Raw genomic sequence first — 20,036 nt, 5'->3', positions numbered from 1 at the left:
ATATATTTTTTACAGCAAAGTAAATAAGAGTGGTACCACTTTCTATACAGGTTTATGTTAACTATTATGTGTTTTAATGGCTATCTAGGTAGAATTCTGAAAAATGTTATAGTGAAATTTTGTTTTCTTTGCTACAAAATCTACATGGTCTTTTTCAGCCACCTAAGTTACATGTAGGTCATACTAAAAGGCTCTTCCTCTTCAAAATCAATATGTTTTGTAAAATCATGAGCTGAGCAAAAATTTAAACAGGTGTTCCGTAAAAAGGAAAACACTTTCTCATCATGCAGAGTCAAAATCATACCGTAGAAGCTTTTAAAATTCCCCAGATCATATTAAAAGTGGTACCACTCTTTTTCAATTTGTTATAAACTCTAGGATAAGTTTAAAGACCACAATCACCTGCAGTTTTTCTTACTGGTACTTTTATTTCCATTCTCTTTTTTTTTTCTTCTTATCATGACATTGTTTCATTTTTCAAAAATCTACTAATAATAAACTATACAGAACATTATAGCTTGCAAGAATGGAGTTCAAAGTTTATAGATACAATAAAACTATATGAATTAAAAAAATTAACTTTTTGAAATAGTTCTATTATGTAGTAAATTACTAAATATCATATACAATTGTAGTTCTGCTGAGTTTTAATTCATGCTATGGCTATGGATTTAACTTACATTATTCTTTTAAACTTAAACACTTATTTTTAAGATTCAAAATTGAATTTTGCACATGTACAACATGTATGTGCACTATACATTACTCTTTTTCTAAACAACTGCAAAATAATTGCGGTCTATTGGTATGGCGTGGTCATAGTCCATATCATTGTCATCGATTTAGACACTTGGTTTTCATGTGATTATTTGAGTATAAGTTGATTGATCTTTTTCAATTTTTATAGCATGGTTACATTTTAATTACACAAGAAAGATTGGTACTGATTTTGGGGCATTAGACTTGGATTGATTTTGGGGGTTAAGACTTGAACATTGTTGGATTTAGGGGCCAAAAAAGGAGCCTGAAACAAGCTTTTCCTTAAGTCTGTATAATAACTTGTGTTAAAGTGAATGGATCTCATATAAATTTTACTACAAGGTGCCAAACCAAAAAAGGAAGACTAGGAATGTTTTGTTTTTGGGTTATGGCTTAAGCCTTGTAAGAATAAGGGGCTAGAAACAAGAACTTTTTTTTCTGATTTCTGAATGATAACTTGATTGAAGGTGAATGGATTGCCTTGAAATTGTACCACAAAGTTAGATTTTTACCAGTCTCGGCCATAGGGCTAGTGGTTCAAGGCATGAACTGTGAATTTTCAGGTTTTGACTTGCCAAAAAGTAACCATTTTGGTTCTGGTCAAATTTTACCCTTTGTCCAATGTCAAATCGTAAACAAAATTTTGAGCTCTGTCAAGTTTGAAAGGTGTGTCCATACTTGCCTAAACTGTTCAGGGGTTCAGAGATCATATCAAGCTGTGTCCTGCAAAGCATTTTATTAGTTACTGTTATATGCAGGGAATCTTATTTCAATCTCCATACTGTCACATGACTTTGGTGTCAAGTTTTTTTTTATTTCCTATTAACCCCAATGTGAAAAATTTTTCAGATGTTTTTCTTCATCACTTCAAATTGTTCTCAAAAGACAACAAAAAGCTATAAGAAATATAAACTGTTCTTTGGTTCTTTAACCTCTGTTGAACAGCATTTAAGTTACCTTTGAGATGCCTCCATGATGCCTGACATTTAATGCATGGTGCACTATTTTTTTAGTTCCCCCGAAACTACCCATGGAAACTCCACGGCTGACAAACATTTTTGGAGACAGATGCACGATACACTGGTTATCTGCTAGGATACCAGCTTACGCCAAGAAAGTACCAATCACGTACATTGTCGAGGTAAAGGAAGATAACATGCCTGGTTTCTCTCGGTTGCAGAGCGGAATCACTGACACTAGGTTCAATATTGATAACTTGAACCCTAATCAGAATTACCAGTTCAGGGTTAAGGCCGAGACCCAGTTTGGTTGCAGTGATCCAACGTTGGCTGTCATTCTTGACAGAAACAAAGGTATTGCTACTGTTACTGCACGATCTTTGGTCCATTTGTCAGATTTTTTCTAGTAGTGTATGCAAATAAACAGCATTATTTCATCCATTTTTGCAGTTCCTAAAAAAAGATCATACTTATACGTCATTTTATTCCATGAAATATTTTTTAAAGAAGTTTGGAATCAGTTGAGCAGTTGTAAATGTAAAGAAATATCCCTAATAAAAGACGAATGAAAATGTTTCAAAGCAAAGGATAGAAGTCCTTTATTATACTTCAGTTGAAAGTACATGACCATTCCCCCGCCCCACCCCCAAAATAAAAAAATATTTATAGCTTATCTGTTATTCCATAAGTTATGTTTGCAGAGGGTGAAGAGGAGAATGATATGCAATTGGAGGATGTTAAAAATTTAATACAATCTCTGCAGGGTATGTTAGGATGTTCTCCTGTGATTGATTCCTCCTTAACTTGGCACACCACTGTCTGATCTTCAAAGTCACACATGTGTAATCCAATGATTGAATTCCTCCTAAACTGGATACACCACTACTTGATGTACATGTACCTGCTTTAACACTTGACCTAATTCTTCCTAAACTTCGCACACCACTACATGATATACATGTACAATTGTTGTCCCATTTAAAAGAAAATTCTCCTGAAATCTGTACACCACTTCATTCATTGCACATTCCCATATATCTCTTGACTGAACTACATGTACACCACTGACTGATGTTATTCAAGCTCCTTCACCAAACTCTGAAAATGGTAAAAAAAAATACCATTTATTGACTGCAATTTTTTTTTTCCCAAAAATCACACATTAGAAATTGTCAATTTCAATATCAGTCTTTTGTAAAATAAAATTCCAATGATGAATGCTTCCAAAACATTTTGCCTTATAAGTCCTTCTTGATGCACCCTTCTTCTATAAAAATGCAAATGAGCAATTCAGGAGCTGATATAACTTTCAAAAGCAATTTTTTTTAACATAAATGAAAATTTTTTCTATGTGTACAATTATTGTAGTGATAAAATTTTGTGCGGTATTTTTCACCAGAGAAAAGCACTGGGATAAAAAATACATAGATTTGCATGCTATTTTGCATGTTATTTTATAATTCATGCTCAAAGGCTTTCAATTAAAGTTGTATTATTAAAATATGTGTTTTTTTTTTAGACAAAGTGAAGAGACCTGTTTCAGAGAAACGTGATGACCTAGATATACCACAGAAGAAAATACGAGACTTAGTGCCCTCTGGTGGTATGAAAACTTTTTGAATATACAAATATCTAAAAATAAATTAATTTAGCATAATTATACTCCCTGCAAATGAATTTGAAGTTTAGGGATATATAGGTTTCACCCTGTTCATCTGTTTAAACTATTTTCTAAGCAGCTTGCAGCATTGTTATGAAACTTTGTGGGATGTAAAAGTAACCGCATAGATACTGTCTGTATACTGTCAGGAATTTAAACAAACATTTTAGAAATGATGGCTATTGAACTTTTTAGTTTAACTTCATCTCATGTGTTGTCCACGACTCCTCCTTAATGACTTGCAGGATTGTAATGAAACTTAAATTGGTGTTAGGTTACCAAATGGAGATGTGCATGTAGTCAAGAATTTATGTTCGGACAAAAAATGTAGAAATAACATCTTTTGGAACTACGGCATTTTTCAGTAAGATTGGTGTTCTCCTCAATATAATACTGATTTGCAATGCTATAATTTTAAGCACTGTGCAATGATTTAAAAAAAAAAAAAAAGATCTTAAGAGCCGTGCTGTTTCGAATACATAAGGAGAACTCTGAAGATAGCTTCGAAATACAACTTTCAAGAGAAAGACCATAATTATTCAAATGGGAGAAAACTTCATAAGTTTGATGAAGAAATTTAGGTCAGTTTTATCATATTAATGTAAAGAATTAAACCATGTGTAATCAATTTTAGAAATTACTGCACAGCTTAGTTTACATCTGCTAATTAAAGGGCTTAATTATATTTTATATCGTTGGACAGATTTTGTGCTGGGATATTTTATCCGTCTTTTGCATTCTTTGGTTTTATAGCAATTTCTAAACCTCAGTACAGTATCAGTGTTCCAGGATTCCTATTTCCTGTTACCCGGGAGAAGTGAAATTTGGGTCAGGGAAAGTTAGGTACTTAGTTACTCTTTCCCGTGGCAAGTTGAAAACTTCATATGCTGTAAGGATTTGTTTTGTCAGGAAAGCAGTCATTGACTGGGAAAGTTGATTTATTATGGATTTTTCCCAAGGAAACCTCAATTTCTGAAAAATCATATTTTTTCTTCTTCAGTTGAAGGTTTATTTATTTTTGAGTTTGAAGACTTCATCATTTTCATGGAGCATTCATATTACAACTTGTACTTTATGCCAGAGCATGCCGAAACTATGCAGACTTTTTGTATCATGCTAGAACTCTAACAAATAGGCTTCTGGAACAGAGTTATGTTGCTACAAGATTGAAGTCATCACTACAGAAGTTTGATGGTCATCATCATGAACTTGTGTATCGTTATGGTGTATCCAACTGCACCATGAAAACTGATTTATTCAATGGGTCATAGTTTTCCTTTCCTCGTTTGTCTACCCCGGACTTGACTTTTTATGAGCAACTCAGCGGGTGTTTCTAGAAAAACAGAGGATGCTTACCCTACTGGTGCACCTGGTCCATGCTCCCAGTTTTTAGTGGAGTCTGAGTTGCTCATTTGCTTTTGTTACTTTTTATGTATGACTTTAGTTACTTTATGTTCTTTGTTGTGTATGTCTGTTTTCCATGTCTGGTCTTTGTCCCTGGATTACATTCTTTTGATTACGGCTATAACCTTGGTTTTCTTGATAACTCTTTCATGTATGCACTGGGATAAAAGCTTGATTTTTAGATTGGTACATTATATACATTGCAAATAGTTATCTTTTAAGCAGTTATAATTTCTTGGTTGTTAATTTTCAGTACCTCCAAGAATGTCCTCTTCACGACCTCTTATCACCAACCACTTTGGAGGAGACTTGACCTTGACATGGGGACCAGGACGAGTTCCCTCCTATGTCAAAGGATCAACAATAACCTACATTGTGGAGAAGAGGGAACCTCCACACACCTCATGGTCCGTCATTGCTGATGACCTCACAGAGAATGAGTTTGATGTCATTGGACTGAATACAGACAGAGACTACATGTTCCGAGTTCGGGCCAAGAATCAGTATGGAACAAGTGAACCCACCATGGCTTGTAGTGTTATCAATGTCAAAGGTAGAATATCTTTTAAGAGAAAGCATTAAAAAAATTATACTCATTCTCAACAAGATTGGTGTAGATATGATCATAATGTCTTTCTATCCACAAATTTTTGGCTTTTAGATTATAAAAGACCTCAACCAAACCTTTTCAAACTTTATTATACTGTTTTGGTCCACTAAAAACAGGTCAATTTCAGTCATGATATGTACTGCATATTTTGTTCAGGATTGAGTTATAAAAGGCCCTTTCATACTTCAAAGATTTTTTTAGATTGTTTCAATCTGCAATTTTGCACTGTCTGTTTATAATCAAATGTCCTAAAACCTTTAGTTGGTGGTTCCTTCTTAAATACAAATTTTAGTAAAGTAGACTGTAAAAATGTAGATATACAAGGTAAAAATTGCCACTCCCCACCTACTTTTGAAAGCTCTGCAGTTTATAAAATAATTGTTTTTACAGATGACTATGTGCCTCCGGTGTTTAGCAGATCACAATCAAGAGACAGTGGAACTCCTCGTATGTCACGACGTTCCTCGCTAGAAAGTCCTCTCTCTCTCAGTAGACAGATGTCTTTGGATGAGAGTGAAGATGGCTACAGAACATGTAAGTTGTTGGTTTCCCAGCATGCTCTGCTATGATCCACTGAAGTTTCAGTATAAGAATACAACCCATACTATTTACCTTTAAATACTATAAAGATGTATATGGTACATATTTTTTAATTGAGTGCGTATGATAGCAATTTATACAACTTTGTCACATTTTTGATCTGTGTTCAACGTGTCATAGTTTTTCTTTTCTCTTTCGTCTACCACAGACATGACTTTTAATGATGAACTCGGCAGGTGTTTCTAGAAAAGCAGAGGACGTTTACCCTACCGGTGCACCTGGTCCATGCTCCCAGTTTTTAGTGGAGTCCGAGTTGCTCATTTAGTTTTGTTACTTTGCATGTATGATTTTAGTTACTTTATGTTCTTTGTTTGTTTGTCTGTTTTCCATGTCTGGTCTTTGTCCCTGGATTACATTCTTTTGATTACCGCTATAACCTTGGTTCCCTTGATTACTCTTTTACATCAACATTGATATCATAGCACAGAATAAATTTTTGAATTTGTAGAAATTCTCTTTTATTAACAGCTTTACCACCAGAATTTAAATCAACAGTTGAAGATTTACAGTATGGTGTATTGGGAAGGACTGCTCGTATCAACCTTGCAATCCGTGGATTCCCACTTCCTGTAATAGAGTGGTCATTCAAGGGAAGTAACCTAACCAACAAAAACAAATACAAATCCCTTATCACACCAAGTGGAGTTATCACCCTTGATATCTATAATTTCTGTATGGAAGATGTTGGAGAATACAAATGTACTGCTGAAAATGACCATGGGGTCAAAGTTTACATGGTACAACTAGAGTTTGCAGGTCAGTTGATGATTATAATATGATTATGTTAAGAAATAAGTTCAATCGTGGAGGCTATGGCTTTTTTTTCTTAAGCAAATGAAAAAATGGCTCATTTTCACTTTTTTTCTGGGTTACATTTTTTTTATGATTTTCATGATTTAAAACTACTTTCAAAACAATACATAACTGACATAAAAGCATATTTTCTTTCCACTTGATTTGCTTCAATTTCATTAAAGCCAAAAATAGAGCCATTTTGTATTCGTCAACAGTTTAACAGTATTTTGTTCTTTACTTCAAACAAGCATCTTCATCGTTGATCTATCAATATAGTAGTATGGAAAATAAACCGTTTGCATCTACTTTACTTGGAATTTGTTGCAATTCTTGAATGCTTTACAAACAATTATGATTATCGGCAACTGACATGATACTAAAAAATATCGGCAATTTTCAATGATGTTAAACAAAATAACACAAGCATTGAAAGTCTTGAACATTTCACCCGAATGGACCCACTGTGATATCTTCTGTCTAAACTTCAAAGCTGCTATCATTCTGATATTATCTTTAAATACAACTTATCAGTGCATGACAATTGGAGATATATTGTGTAGCTCAGCAATGTTTACTTTTTAAAACTGACTTAGCATTGACATATCTAAAATCTAAGTCATTTTTTGTTATTTTTAGACGCACCAACCTTCTTAGAGCCATCAGTAGATCTATTTTTAGACATTCACAAATCTGGCAAATTTGAATGTAGAGTTGATGGCATTCCATACCCAAAAGTCCGCTGGATGAAAGACTGTCGTTATCTCACTGAGTCCAGCAGAGTCAAGATCACTCATACCAAACCCAATCTGTGGACTCTACAGCTCAATGATGTCATTTCATTGGATGGTGGTCTTTACACATGTGAGGCAGAAAATATGGCGGGAAAATCTATGTGCTCTGCTCACCTGTTTGTTGATGGTAAGGATTTTGTTATTACTATTTGTGACATAATTTTCATATGATTGATTCATTGTCTGAACTCATACTCTTAATTTGCATTGAAGATAAAATGATTTTTTTGTAAAGTCCTATCAAGTTCTCTGTCGTTCCTTTAAATTAAAGTGAAATTTCTTTTACCATTTTAGTTATTATAGCAGATATAATAATGATGTTCAGATTAAAGAGTTGGTCTTTCTTTGAAAAAAAGAGAATTACCTAATAAACTTCCTGACAATTCAAAAGAAGATTTATACTATGTCAGACAATTCGATAGATATATTTATAGAAAGTTTAAATCTCTTTCTCAATTGTTCAGTCCCAAGGAAGTTCATCAGGTGATTATTCAATCAAGGGAAGACAATTCTAACTCCTGAATATCATCATTTAATGTGCTGTAACGAAATCTGGTCCATTGGGTAGAGCCATATAACCCTTCTGATTACTCAATATGCATTGATTTTTCAGATGATAGTGACAGCGAAGGTAAAAAACATCTATTCCCAATTAACAGACATTGTCTTGTAATCTATTTTCCCATTCCAGTATTTATACAGTCTTTGTCCACCTCTGTCTTGTTACAGTTTATTTGTTTGCAGGGCAAACTTTCTGATGTTATTTTGTTGATACCATAATATTTTGATAGATTTTAAAAAAAAAATTATGAAAGAGTAATCACAGTAACCAAGGTTCTAGCAGTAATCAAAAGAATGTAATCCAGGGACAAAGACCAGACATGGAAAACAGACATACACAACAAAGAACATAAAGTAACTAAAATCATACATACAAAGTAACAAAAGCAAATGAGCAACTCAGACTCTCCTAAAAACTGGGAGCATGGACCAGGTGCACTGGTAGGGTAAGCATCCCCTGCTTTTCTGGAAACACCCGCCGAGTTGCTCATAAAAAGTCAAGAATTTTTTTTTTTTTTATGAAGGAAAGCCTTCAATTTTTTATTGTTTTTATATTTTCTTTATGAGTAATTGGACTTTGAATCCCAAAAGGGGGTGCCCTTCTCAGCTGTTTGGTTGCATATAACCAAATTCATGACAGAAAAATATAATAAGTGATTTAGGTGCACAGTCCTAGCAGATGGTGCATGCTTGCCATTCCATTTACTTCCAATTACCCTGAAGTTTTGTATCAACCATGAAAGAATATTAGTCTCCCATTCAAAGTCAGGAACTGACAATGTATAATACTTGAACCATCCAGTTGTGATTAAATTTCTTTAATTTTACATTTTCCAAGTTTCCTATAGATTTCATGGGTGAAACATATTTTCATTCAGCCTATTCCTAATTTATTTTAAAACTATTTCTTCTCCCTCTATGGTAGAATTTTGATTTTACCATCTTCAGTGGAGATATTATTGAAACCACTGATTTTTTGAAGAAGAAACGGGTATGCATTTCCCAAGGAACAAAGACATACCAGAAAGAATTTAAAATCTATGAATATGCTCCTTGCATGTTTCCAACACTCTTGAAAGTCATTTTACACCCCTGTATTTCAACCCATGTCTTTCTTTGTTACCACAGATTTATCTCAAATTTCCATAAAACTATTTCTCTTTCTTCCTTTCCACAGCAAGATTTATCAAAGGTAGGATTACTCTCATGAAGCATGAAAAACACAACACCTAAATCTTATTATAAATGCTTACAGCAGTTAAAATGGAATAAACATTGCACTGTCAAAAGTGCTACACAGGAGAATCAAATGATTATCATATGTTTGAGAATCACACAATTATCATATGTTTGAGAATCACATGAATATCATATGAGTTGAGATCACATGATTAGCATATGAGTTGAGAATCACATGATTATCATATGTTTGAGTTTACATATGATTATTTCCTGATTATCAATTTATAATCATTTGGTTTTTTTTTTGCAAACATATGATAATTATGTGTAAGCAAGCCAATATTTACATATGAGCATTGTATGATAAACATATGACTGATATATGTAGGTTATCATATGCTTTTGGCTGTGTATGATGGCTTTATTTAAACTTAAGAGCTCTTTATAAAGACTGTTAGTTATGTATTTTGCAAATAATTTTAAGATGAAGCTGATTTAGTAAAGAAATACTACTAGCAAAATAAAGATCTGTGTAAGAATTAGGCAGTACCTATGGTAAGGAAATTCATCCAAAAAATATTTTTATTTTAATTGCTGAAAAACACATAAGAAAGTCCTGTACTTCAAAAGCTATCCTTATATACTTTATTTTCAAAGTCAAGATGATAAAGATAAATTCATTTATTTGAAAATTTATTTAAACTCTTGGTATAATTTTACAGCAATTTTTTTTTATACAAACGGAAATGCTGGTAGCTCTCTTCACAATGCTACCTCAGCGCTATAACAAAAGACAAGAGCATTCTTTTAGGTGTTTAGAATGCATTTCATCAACAAAACCTTCCACAAATATTTTTGATTATATCACCACCTGCCTGATTTTTGCATGGATCTGTTTTAAAAGCTTTGAGCTGTTACTAAGGGATCCAGCTTATGTAATTACAAAAGCCCATTAAAGATGCTGTAGAAGCAGTTGTGTTGGTACATGTATATAACTTTGCTAAGACCATTAAAGCCTTTTGTAAGATGCTTCACAAGCTAAAGCCAGTTTTGAACATAGCCTTAGCACCAGTTGCTATTTCTGCTTACCTTACATTGCACAGGTATACAGGTAATTGCTGCCGTCTAAGATAAACCCTGTTAAGAATTCACCATATATAAGTGTTAACTTTTTCTATTGTCAAACCATTTTCTACATTTGTTAAAAGATTCATTTGTCTTCAAAAGTACAAAAAGGAACCTTTCTTACAGTGCATACAATGATGAAATTCAGTAGATAATGTTGGTCTTCCATTGATTAAATAACAATTTCAAAATAAACTTGTGTAAATTTTAACATCAACAGCTGACCAGTCAACTACACGTGGAAGATGATTTTCATTTGATCAAGAGAAGACTAACTCTATCCCATGAACATCATCATTGTATGTGCTGTAATACCACAGCAGGTCCCATGAACATCATCATTGTATGTGCTATAAAAATGTATTAGAATCATCAATACCTTAAAATTTGTGTATGTTTTTGCTTGAAGGGAGACAACTCTTTTTTGTTACAGAAATAGAGACAACAAAGAGACCAGTGATATTCCGTGAGGCTGTGTTTGAAGATTATTACTACCCATTGGAAGAGCTTGGACGTGGTCGTCATGGTGTCGTCAGGCGTGTGATACAGAAATCAACAGGAGAGGAATATGCAGCAAAAATAATTCCAGCATGTAACGAAGAATTAAAATATTTCTTTGGACACGAACTGAACAATTTACGAAGGATTAATAATCAACGAATTCCGTCTGTTGTTGACGCTTTCCAGTCTGAGAGGAAACTTGTGATAGTCATGGACCTGTATCCTCTGTCATGCATGCCTGACTGCATGGATGAGTGATTCTAGCATGGCATGTATGGTTGATTTCAAATTCATGGATGAGTGAATCTACTGCATGTTAATGAACTCATAGAAGTCATAAAATCAGGATGTAGTTACGAATGAGTGATTCAGGACTTCTCAGATGGATGAACCATTGAGGTTGTGCATGATTGTTAACATGTACAGACCTTCAGGATGGTTAGTGATGTAATGCATGCTAAACTGATCAGTGATTGCATGAATAAAATGACTCAAGTAAACCATTTTTACTTAGACTTAAGCAAAAGCATCCAGATCACGGTAGAATTAAGCGACTTAAATGTTTGAGGAAAATTCCTTTGGCAAGCATCTTTTGTTTCTGCATGCAAGACATTTTACAAGTATGATAATATAAATTTAAATCTTGTTTTAACTGAATTTCTAGCATTAGTAGTCTTCTATTAGATAGACCTCCAATTAAGTAAACCTCTAATGCATATGTAACATTTACTGCAAGGATAGCAAAATTTGTGCATTGGGGCAATTTTGGCTATGCTTACAGTCAAGAAATATCCAGGAAATTAATACCCATATGAGAATTTCCTTTAATTAACTTATCGTGTTAATGAATCTAATTACAAAATTACACCCACACAAAAATGTTCATCCAGCGAAACTAAAAAAAATTAGCACCCTGTAATAATTTCCATGTTTGTAGTGTAATGCATAAATGGTTAGTAATCAATGTTTGTCGCCTCTGCTGCATGGGTTACATTGCATGGTATTTTAGACATTAGATCTGAACATGTTATGAATATGATTTTACAAATTCATAGGAAAAATTTAGATGTTAAGATAAATTGTGATCATAGATTGTATAAATGTATGAATGCATTCTATTAATATCAGTTTATCCTTAACAAGATTCAGTGTTCAAGGGAGATCACTTGTGGATTACATTTTGTCTCAGGACAAGTGGACTGAAAGTGAGGCTGTGAAGTACATTAAACAGTTGCTAGAAATCCTGAGGAGTACACATGCTACCAATGTGGTACATCTTGATATCAAGGTTGGTTTGAAGTATATACATGTATCACATTGTACACACTCTCAATAAGTTGGGGATATCATATACATATGTATATTCGAATCACCTTGTCCATCTATCACTCATTCTGTCCATCCAAATTTCATTCCAATTTCATTCAGTATCTTGACTCCCGTGGATGGATTGATTTCAAATTATGCATGTGGCTTTGTATGGAAGAGGCATGCCTTGGAAGCAATTTTGGGTGCTGTCTAATTTAAACTTCTTGTTTTGTGTAACTTTCCCATTTTCACTATATACACTGCATGTTGATTAGAGAACGTACTTCGCTCACATTAGGAACACACTACTTTTATCCAAATGAAAGAATAGGAAATACTGTACTAGAGTATTTTTGCATTTCATTTCAGCCATCAAATATCTACATGGCTGATAATGAGTCAGACCAGATACGGTTGATTGACTTTGGATTTTCACGCCAAGTGTCATTGGATTATGATGTCAAGATGAACTATGGTACTGAAGAGTTTACCTCCCCTGAACAGATCCAGAATGAGGCTGTGTCATCTGCTTCAGATATGTGGAGTGTTGGCATATTGACCTATATTCTGTGAGTTTATGACAGAAATTTGCAAAAAAAGAGAGTTTGTTTAGTTTTTGTACTGTGAAGGTTTTTTTAATTATAGTATCAATATTCTCGGATTTTGAATTTTTTGTTTGTTCATGGATTTCTTTAATCTGTTGATTTTTAAAAGGGTTAGTTTTTATTTTCATAGGAAATTTTACAATAGGTTTTGAAAAAGGGTTTGTGATTGACTCAAACAATGGAAACCTAAAAAATTTAAGCCTCCACAGTTTTATGGTCTTATATAGTTTCCAAATTATATTGCCTGAATGCATCGTATACATTCATAATAATGAATTAATTAAAAAAATTATCACTTATTATTTTGACATATACTTTTTTGATTCCAGGTTAAGTGGTGTATCCCCATTAAAGGGAGATAACCAAATGGACACCCTGAAGAAAGTAGTAGAGTGTAAGCTGAAACTTTCTGAGGAGAACTTTAAACATGTGTCTGAAGATGCTAAAGATTTCCTTGCAGAACTTCTAGTTGTAGATGACATGTAAGGATTTTTTTATTTTGGCAATAGCATAAAGTAGTAAATATTTGCTTTCAAACCTCAATTAGGCTATATTTAGTACTACATGTACACCCCATACCTACAGCACTTATGGAGGAACTTTGTAATTATGATTTGTAGTTCTGTTGAACAATTATAATCAAAGATATATTTCTTATCCTAAAATATAAGACATTAAGCTACAATCAGTGAAAAAAACAGAGATAATACATTAAAGAAAATAGTTTTGTTGTCTGATCAATGAGAAGAAATAGTAGTTTTGTTGGCCGATCAATGGGAAGAAATAGTAGTTGTGTTGGCTGATCAATTAGGAAGAAATAGTAGTTGTGTTGGCTGATCAATTGGAAAGAAATAGTAGTTTTGTTGGCCAATCAATTAGGAAGAAATAGTAGTTGTGTTGGCTGATCAATTAGGAAGAAATAGTAGTTGTGTTGGCTGATCAATTGGAAAGAAATAGTAGTTTTGTTGGCCGATCAATTAGGAAGAAATAGTAGTTTTGTTGGCCGATCAATTAGGAAGAAATAGTAGTTTTGTTGGCTGATCAATGAGAAGAAATAGTAGTTTTGTTGTCTGATCAATTGGAAAGAAATAGTAGTTTTGTTGTCTGATCAGTTGGGAAGAAATAGTAGTTTTGTTGTCTGATCAATTGGAAAGAAATAGTAGTTGTGTTGGCTGATCAATTGGGAAGAAATAGTAGTTTTGTTGTCTGATCAATTGGAAAGAAATAGTAGTTGTGTTGGCTGATCAATGAGAAGAAATAGTAGTTTTGTTGTCTGATCAATTGGAAAGAAATAGTAGTTGTGTTGGCTGATCAATTGGGAAGAAATAGTAGTTTTGTTGTCTGATCAATTGGAAAGAAATAGTAGTTTTGTTGTCTGATCAATTGGGAAGAAATAGTAGTTGTGTTGGCCGATCAATTAGGAAAAAATAGTAGTTTTGTTGTCCAATCAATTTTGAAGAAATAGTAGTTTTGTTGTCCAATCAATTAGGAAGAAATAGTAGTTTTGTTGTCCAATCAATTTGGAAGAAATAGAAATAGTAGTTGTGTTGGATGATCAATGAGAAGAAATAGTAGTTGTGTTGGCTGATCAATTGGGAAGAAATAGTAGTTTTGTTGGCTGATCAATTGAGAAAATATATTAGTTTTGTCAGCTGATCAGTGGGGAAGAAATAATGGTTTGTCAACTGATCAATGGGGAAGAAATAGTTTTTTTTTAGGGAAAAAATGCTAAATAGTACAGATATTTTTACTTAAGATGTTAACAATAATTTTCTAGTGACAGACTGTCAGCAGCAGAATGTCTGCAACATCCATGGATCAGAGACACAGCCAGTAAGAGTACAGATCAGTTAGATCTAGGACCTCTCAAGGCATTCTTTGATCAAGATACTAAAGAGGTAATCACGCTTCTTATATTTTGTTGCTTATAGATTTGGGATAAACACAAAAACATTTCAGAATCTGGATTTGGGGCCTTTCACACTTGCTGTATGGTATTTATAGGTTTTGAATATTGGATCATTCTTATTCTTAATACATGTACTTCGTTCATTTTTATTGTAATACATGTACCATAAATAAAACTTTGATAAGAAATACTGTTTTTAACATGCATCAGTAGGTGATGTTTGTTTTTCAGAGGAAATCAAGCAGTATTAGAAGCATCCCAAATCTTTACAGTCTACAGTCAATCCAAGAACAGTCGATTCAATCCTATCCACTTAATCCAGTCCAAGATGACAAGTCTAATGGTTTGGTATTTCCAGATTCAGGATATTTTGGAGAATATGTGGACGAGGAATCATGGTATGACTGGCAGAACAGATATCACAGAGGACCTGGGTCAAAGGTCATACCATTATCTGACAATGACTATCTAGCGAGAATTCCAGGGCTGAAGACAACTCGTAGGAAATTAAATGTTGACAATGATGAAGAAGAAGAAAAACAGCCAAAGAAAAGAATGGTTGTCATGGAAGCAGACAAAAACCTACATGAGGATCCTTGTTTACAGAAGGAATTACAGTTTACCGTAGTTGCTGAAGAGGTCAAACAAAGGAAACCATCTAATGACCTTTTGCCAAAAGAAGAATCCAAAGGTATTGTAGCTTATAAATGTACAAGAACAAAAGCATCTGTTTGGGTAACAGCTGTTTGATTTATATGAAGAGGCATGAACAAAATTAAGAAAAACATTGACCATAATCACTGAAAAACATTTTTAAGAGCGGACGGACAAAAACAATTTAGAAGAGAAATTGTAGCCAGAACGGAAAATCCATAGTAAAAATATTGATTATAGTCTCCCTTTTTACCATGAGATATTTTTTTGGTAAAAAATCTTTCTCTTAAGAACTGACTTTTATTGCTATTGTATATACATGTATATACATGTATATAGATTGCCTAATGTTTTCCAAAATTTAATATCTTAAAGAATGTAAGGATATATTTGTATTGGATGTTCTGTTTTATCAGATCCCAACACTAATTAAAGTCAATATTTTTTTTCCAGATGATTATCTCCAGATAATGTCTAAGTTCACAGACATGGCATTTACACCTGGGGACAACATTGTTCTAAGATGCACCGTTGACACTGACGAGCCACCTGCAGTCACATGGTACAGAAATGAGGACTTGGTGTCGGAGAGTGCTCGTCTTTCTGTTAAAATTACCAACAATAGTACATCATTGACTGTGTTGGATATAAAGCCTTATGATGTTGGTATATATAAATGTGTGATTAGGAGTAAAGGTGGAAGGGCCACAGCTACTGCCAGAATTCTAGTTGGAGGTATGATATCACAACCCAGCCTGACAATATTGTGAGAGTCAGGGAATTAAGGGAGTATACTCCATGGTCTTTGTGCCTTTTTTTCTGTCTGTCTTTCTGTATTTTATGAAAATGTATGATCAGGAGATGAGGAGGGTCAAAGCTCTGATTGGAGGTATATTATTTTTACCTTGCCTGACAATATTAGTTTAAAGGAATTAAGGGAATACTTCATGGCCTTTATTCCCATTTTTCTGTATTTCTGTCTATGTGTTATGAAAATGTATGATTTGGAGAAAGGACAAGCTTATTTCTGGTGGGAGCTATGCCATTATAATTCTACCATGTCTACACAGGTAAATTTTTGTGGAAGCGCATTCTGAGAGCATAACATCATAAAACTTTGAACTGAGGTATAGTGTCACTTTTCTTGGAGAAAAAATACATTCCAAAATTTTTAGATTTAAAATATTTGTGTTTTGTGTGCACCTTTCTCTTGTTTTTATACCCCACTATATGAACTGGTGCGATATTTATCATGTGGTAGTGATTATCATATGATAATATGGGTTTGAAAACATATGATAATCATTTGTTTGTGAAAAATATGCCACAATCATATGTTTACCGATACATATGATTATCATATGGTGCTCGATTTATATGATAATAATATGATGTAAACCATATGATTCTCATGTGTAGCACATTTGCCTGTGTATCCTCCGAAAGTTGCTTGTCCATCTGTCCCCCTGTCTGTCCATCCATCTGCCTGTCCCCCTGCAGTTTCCAGCAGATTTATTTAGAAGATGTCCTTTTTTAAAACTTATTGTAGTTTTTGCTTGTCATAAAATACAAATCATGTTCAAAGTTCAGTTTGATCAGTATATTTACACAAAAGTTGTGGCCATTTTAAGTTGTTTTTACCATCTGTTTGCAGTGTGGTGATGTATCATTTTAAAAATAAATTATCAGTATATTTTTCTATATTATAGAGGTTCCAAGTCAGCCAAGTAGGCCTGTAGCCTCTAGGGTGTCCTCTACACAAGTGTTGTTGATATGGGAACCACCATCAACAGATGGTAACTCAAATATCACAGGATACAGAGTGGACTACAAGAAAAAGAGTATGCTATTTTGTTTAACTAGTGCCATTAAAATGTCAGAGGAAAGTTTCATAGATAGACATTTCCTGTTTTAAAAATGCTATCTGAAATTGTTGAGTTAAATTTTTTGGCATGTTATTCCCATACCCAATGAGTGGATGGTATATTGAATTACCTGCCCATTCATCCTTCATTCTGTCTGTTTGTCTGATGTCAGAAATTCATCACAGTCATCTCAAGTCTCAATGAATGGATTGATATTATGTGGCTTAAAATAGATGAGACTTCAAATATTTGTAAGTGATTTTTATATTGTTTGATATGAATTTTCCATACAGTGAGGGTATACCTAGCAAGACAATGTGAGCAATTTTAAGTTACATCCAACTGTGTTAAGATTCAAATGCCAAACTGATTTTTGCATACATACTGTTTAAACCTGCCGATTAGGGGGAAACTCTCATAAAATCAATGAAAAATTTAGAATCTCCCACATAAAATTGTAAGATTTGTGGGGGTTTTGGTTATAATAACTATTTTTTTCTGTGAGAAATAATAAATAATTGAATTTTTACATTAAAAAAAATGCTTTTAAGGAAAGATCTCTCTCTCATGGTACAGTGTCAATGAGGGACAATCTTTCACATAAATATTCCAAAGGTTAACAGGTATGATTTTTGCCCCTCCCACCTATGGTGTGACAGAGGGACATCGTAATGGACCCGGCTCTCCATCCATTAATGAGATCATCCGTTCTTCCCTGCCTCTGTAATTTTATGAACACATATGGCTACAGGTTGCAGACTTATTGACAAATTAAAGCTCCCAGACTTAAAAGTTTTCTTACTAGTAATTCTGTTAATTTATTCATTTTATCAGAAAGTAAAGCTGTATCAAAAAAGTAAATAGTAAATTCTGTTGTTTATTCAATATTTATCTGAGCATTTCTGTTTCTTCAGCACATCTACATGTACATGTTTTTTTGTTTTTTTTTTTATGATGTTTTCATTAAGTGTTGTGTTTTATTTAAGGTGGCAGCTCTTGGACCACAGTCGACAATCCAATTGACGAATGTTCAATGGTCACAGATCTTGTTCCCAATACTTCATACAGATTCAGAGTCTGTGCAGTAAACCAGTTTGGATCAAGTGCTTACAGTATTGCCTCCCCTGAAATTATCACTGAAGAAAGTAAGAAAAAGGAATTCAAATAAACAGGAATATCATGTTGTATCATTGTTTAGAAAGGAAACCTTGTTAAGTTTTTTAAAAAAACACAATTTAAACATCACAGACTTTTCTATTGGCTTTTTTTTTCTGGACATCCAGGCACTTCAAAATGTAGGTGGTGTAACTAGGTGCCTTCAATTATTATAACTATGCAAGTTAATTCATAAATGATTACTCTGTAATATAAACTTATCTTCAAAACAATCTGTTTAAGAGTAACACCTTGGCATTGCAAATATCCATATGTATATTTAAAGATACATTTTGTATTTACATTTGAGAAAATTAGAATTAATCTCTCTTGCCATATGTACTTTTTATGGCTTCCATTTAATGTGAATTTCTCCTATTAACCAATCAAAATGAAGGAGTGACAGCACACCAAATAGGAGAATAAAACACAATTTTACTTATTGGTTTGACTATAGATGGTGATAAGATATCATTGGATGAATACACAACTGATATCCTGTCTAGACAGACTGGTAACCCATTGATTCCAACAGCTCCCTCTGGTGGCAAAGTACAACTGACAGAAGGTTCTTTTGAGGAAAAGTATAAAATAACTGATGTCTTGTACAGGTAAATGTTACAACCCACTTTGTTATTCATACTAAATAGCAGAATTAAAGAATACTACAGAAAGACTACTCTTTTGGATCAAGAGAGCAAACAGTACAGGTGTGTAAAAATGAAGTTCCAGTTACCTCTTCTAATCATGTCTTTGTAAAGAAGAATGGTTACCTCAGAAATTTGTGCATTATTGCAGTGTTTGTCTTTTTGCTGTAATTTTTTGTGTTATCAAGATAAATCCTGTTTTAAAGAAATTTTGAAAAGTATTGATAATAATTTTTTTTCTTTTTCAGCGGAAAGTTTTCAGAAATGAAGATGGCAGAGAATGTTTCTACAGGAAGATCATTTGTAGCCAAGATTTCAGCAGACAAAACAGCAGGACTGGCAGAATTTGAAATTCTTAAACTAATGAACCATGAAAAAATCATCAGACTGTATGATGGATTCCTAGTCATTGAGAAGCTTTACATAATCACTGAATATCTCTGTGGTGTAAACGTCTTGCAGCACTTTGCCTTCAAATCAAGATATTCAGAGGACATGGTTGCCATAGTGATTAGACAGGTTTTGGAAGGATTGCAATATTTAGAACGTATTGGTGTGGTACATATGAATTTACAACCAAGCAGTATTGTAATGAGAAGTAGACGACACTTAAATGTGAAGATCTGTGGATTCAGACATGCTCGACAGATTTCTGGTAATGGAGAAGTTGTACCTTGCGTTGGCTATCCAGACTTTTTAGGTATTGTATTAATGTAAACGGTTATTTTCTAAGACTTCCATTTTTTTAAAGTTTTTTTCCCCCGCCAAGTTTAAGTCAAGAAATAAAATTAAAATATAAAGAAATAAAGGATGTACTGGTAACCTTAAAAATGATAGAAATCATTACCCAAAAAGAATCTTTGAAATTGTTTCAAGTCCCATCAGTTTTAAATGCTCCTGCAAATTCATGTAAGTACATTCATTATATGTAAAGCATACCAAAATT

General features: G+C 33.4%; 2 protein-coding genes across 14 annotated transcripts in view; one reads left to right on the top strand and one right to left on the bottom strand.

The window, feature by feature from the left end:
- Positions 1-20,036, bottom strand: part of LOC148600104 (uncharacterized) — a 319,707-nt gene that overhangs the window by 198,468 nt on the left and 101,203 nt on the right. The gene's annotated exons all lie outside the window — the stretch shown is intronic.
- LOC148600109 (uncharacterized) overlaps positions 1-20,036 on the top strand; it is a 138,410-nt gene that overhangs the window by 113,351 nt on the left and 5,023 nt on the right. For 2 of the 5 annotated variants that reach the window (XM_088557461.1, XM_088557458.1), the window contains 18 exons: positions 1,773-2,072; positions 3,238-3,321; positions 5,036-5,335; positions 5,783-5,926; positions 6,461-6,748; positions 7,424-7,705; positions 8,192-8,209; positions 10,880-11,165; positions 12,097-12,235; positions 12,625-12,824; positions 13,190-13,342; positions 14,638-14,758; positions 15,001-15,460; positions 15,877-16,158; positions 17,133-17,264; positions 18,275-18,433; positions 18,901-19,054; positions 19,339-19,790. In XM_088557461.1, coding sequence (XP_088413587.1) covers positions 1,773-2,072; positions 3,238-3,321; positions 5,036-5,335; positions 5,783-5,926; positions 6,461-6,748; positions 7,424-7,705; positions 8,192-8,209; positions 10,880-11,165; positions 12,097-12,235; positions 12,625-12,824; positions 13,190-13,342; positions 14,638-14,758; positions 15,001-15,460; positions 15,877-16,158; positions 17,133-17,264; positions 18,275-18,433; positions 18,901-19,054; positions 19,339-19,790 — 3,954 coding nt within the window. Of the gene's footprint in view, positions 1-1,772; positions 2,073-3,237; positions 3,322-5,035; positions 5,336-5,782; positions 5,927-6,460; positions 6,749-7,423; positions 7,706-8,191; positions 8,210-9,316; positions 9,332-10,879; positions 11,166-12,096; positions 12,236-12,624; positions 12,825-13,189; positions 13,343-14,637; positions 14,759-15,000; positions 15,461-15,876; positions 16,159-17,132; positions 17,265-18,274; positions 18,434-18,900; positions 19,055-19,338; positions 19,791-20,036 lie in introns of all 5 variants that reach the window. The other 3 variants (XM_088557457.1, XM_088557459.1, XM_088557460.1) reach the window with 3 other exon arrangements.

The sequence above is a fragment of the Perna viridis genome, chromosome 13 (genome assembly GCF_037379345.1).
Source record: "Perna viridis isolate PV_CMFRI_1.1 ecotype Kerala chromosome 13, ASM3737934v1, whole genome shotgun sequence".
Lineage (NCBI taxonomy): Eukaryota > Metazoa > Mollusca > Bivalvia > Mytilida > Mytilidae > Perna > Perna viridis.
The sequence above is the reverse complement of the archived record's forward strand: the minus strand, read 5'-3'. Positions and strand labels throughout refer to the sequence as shown.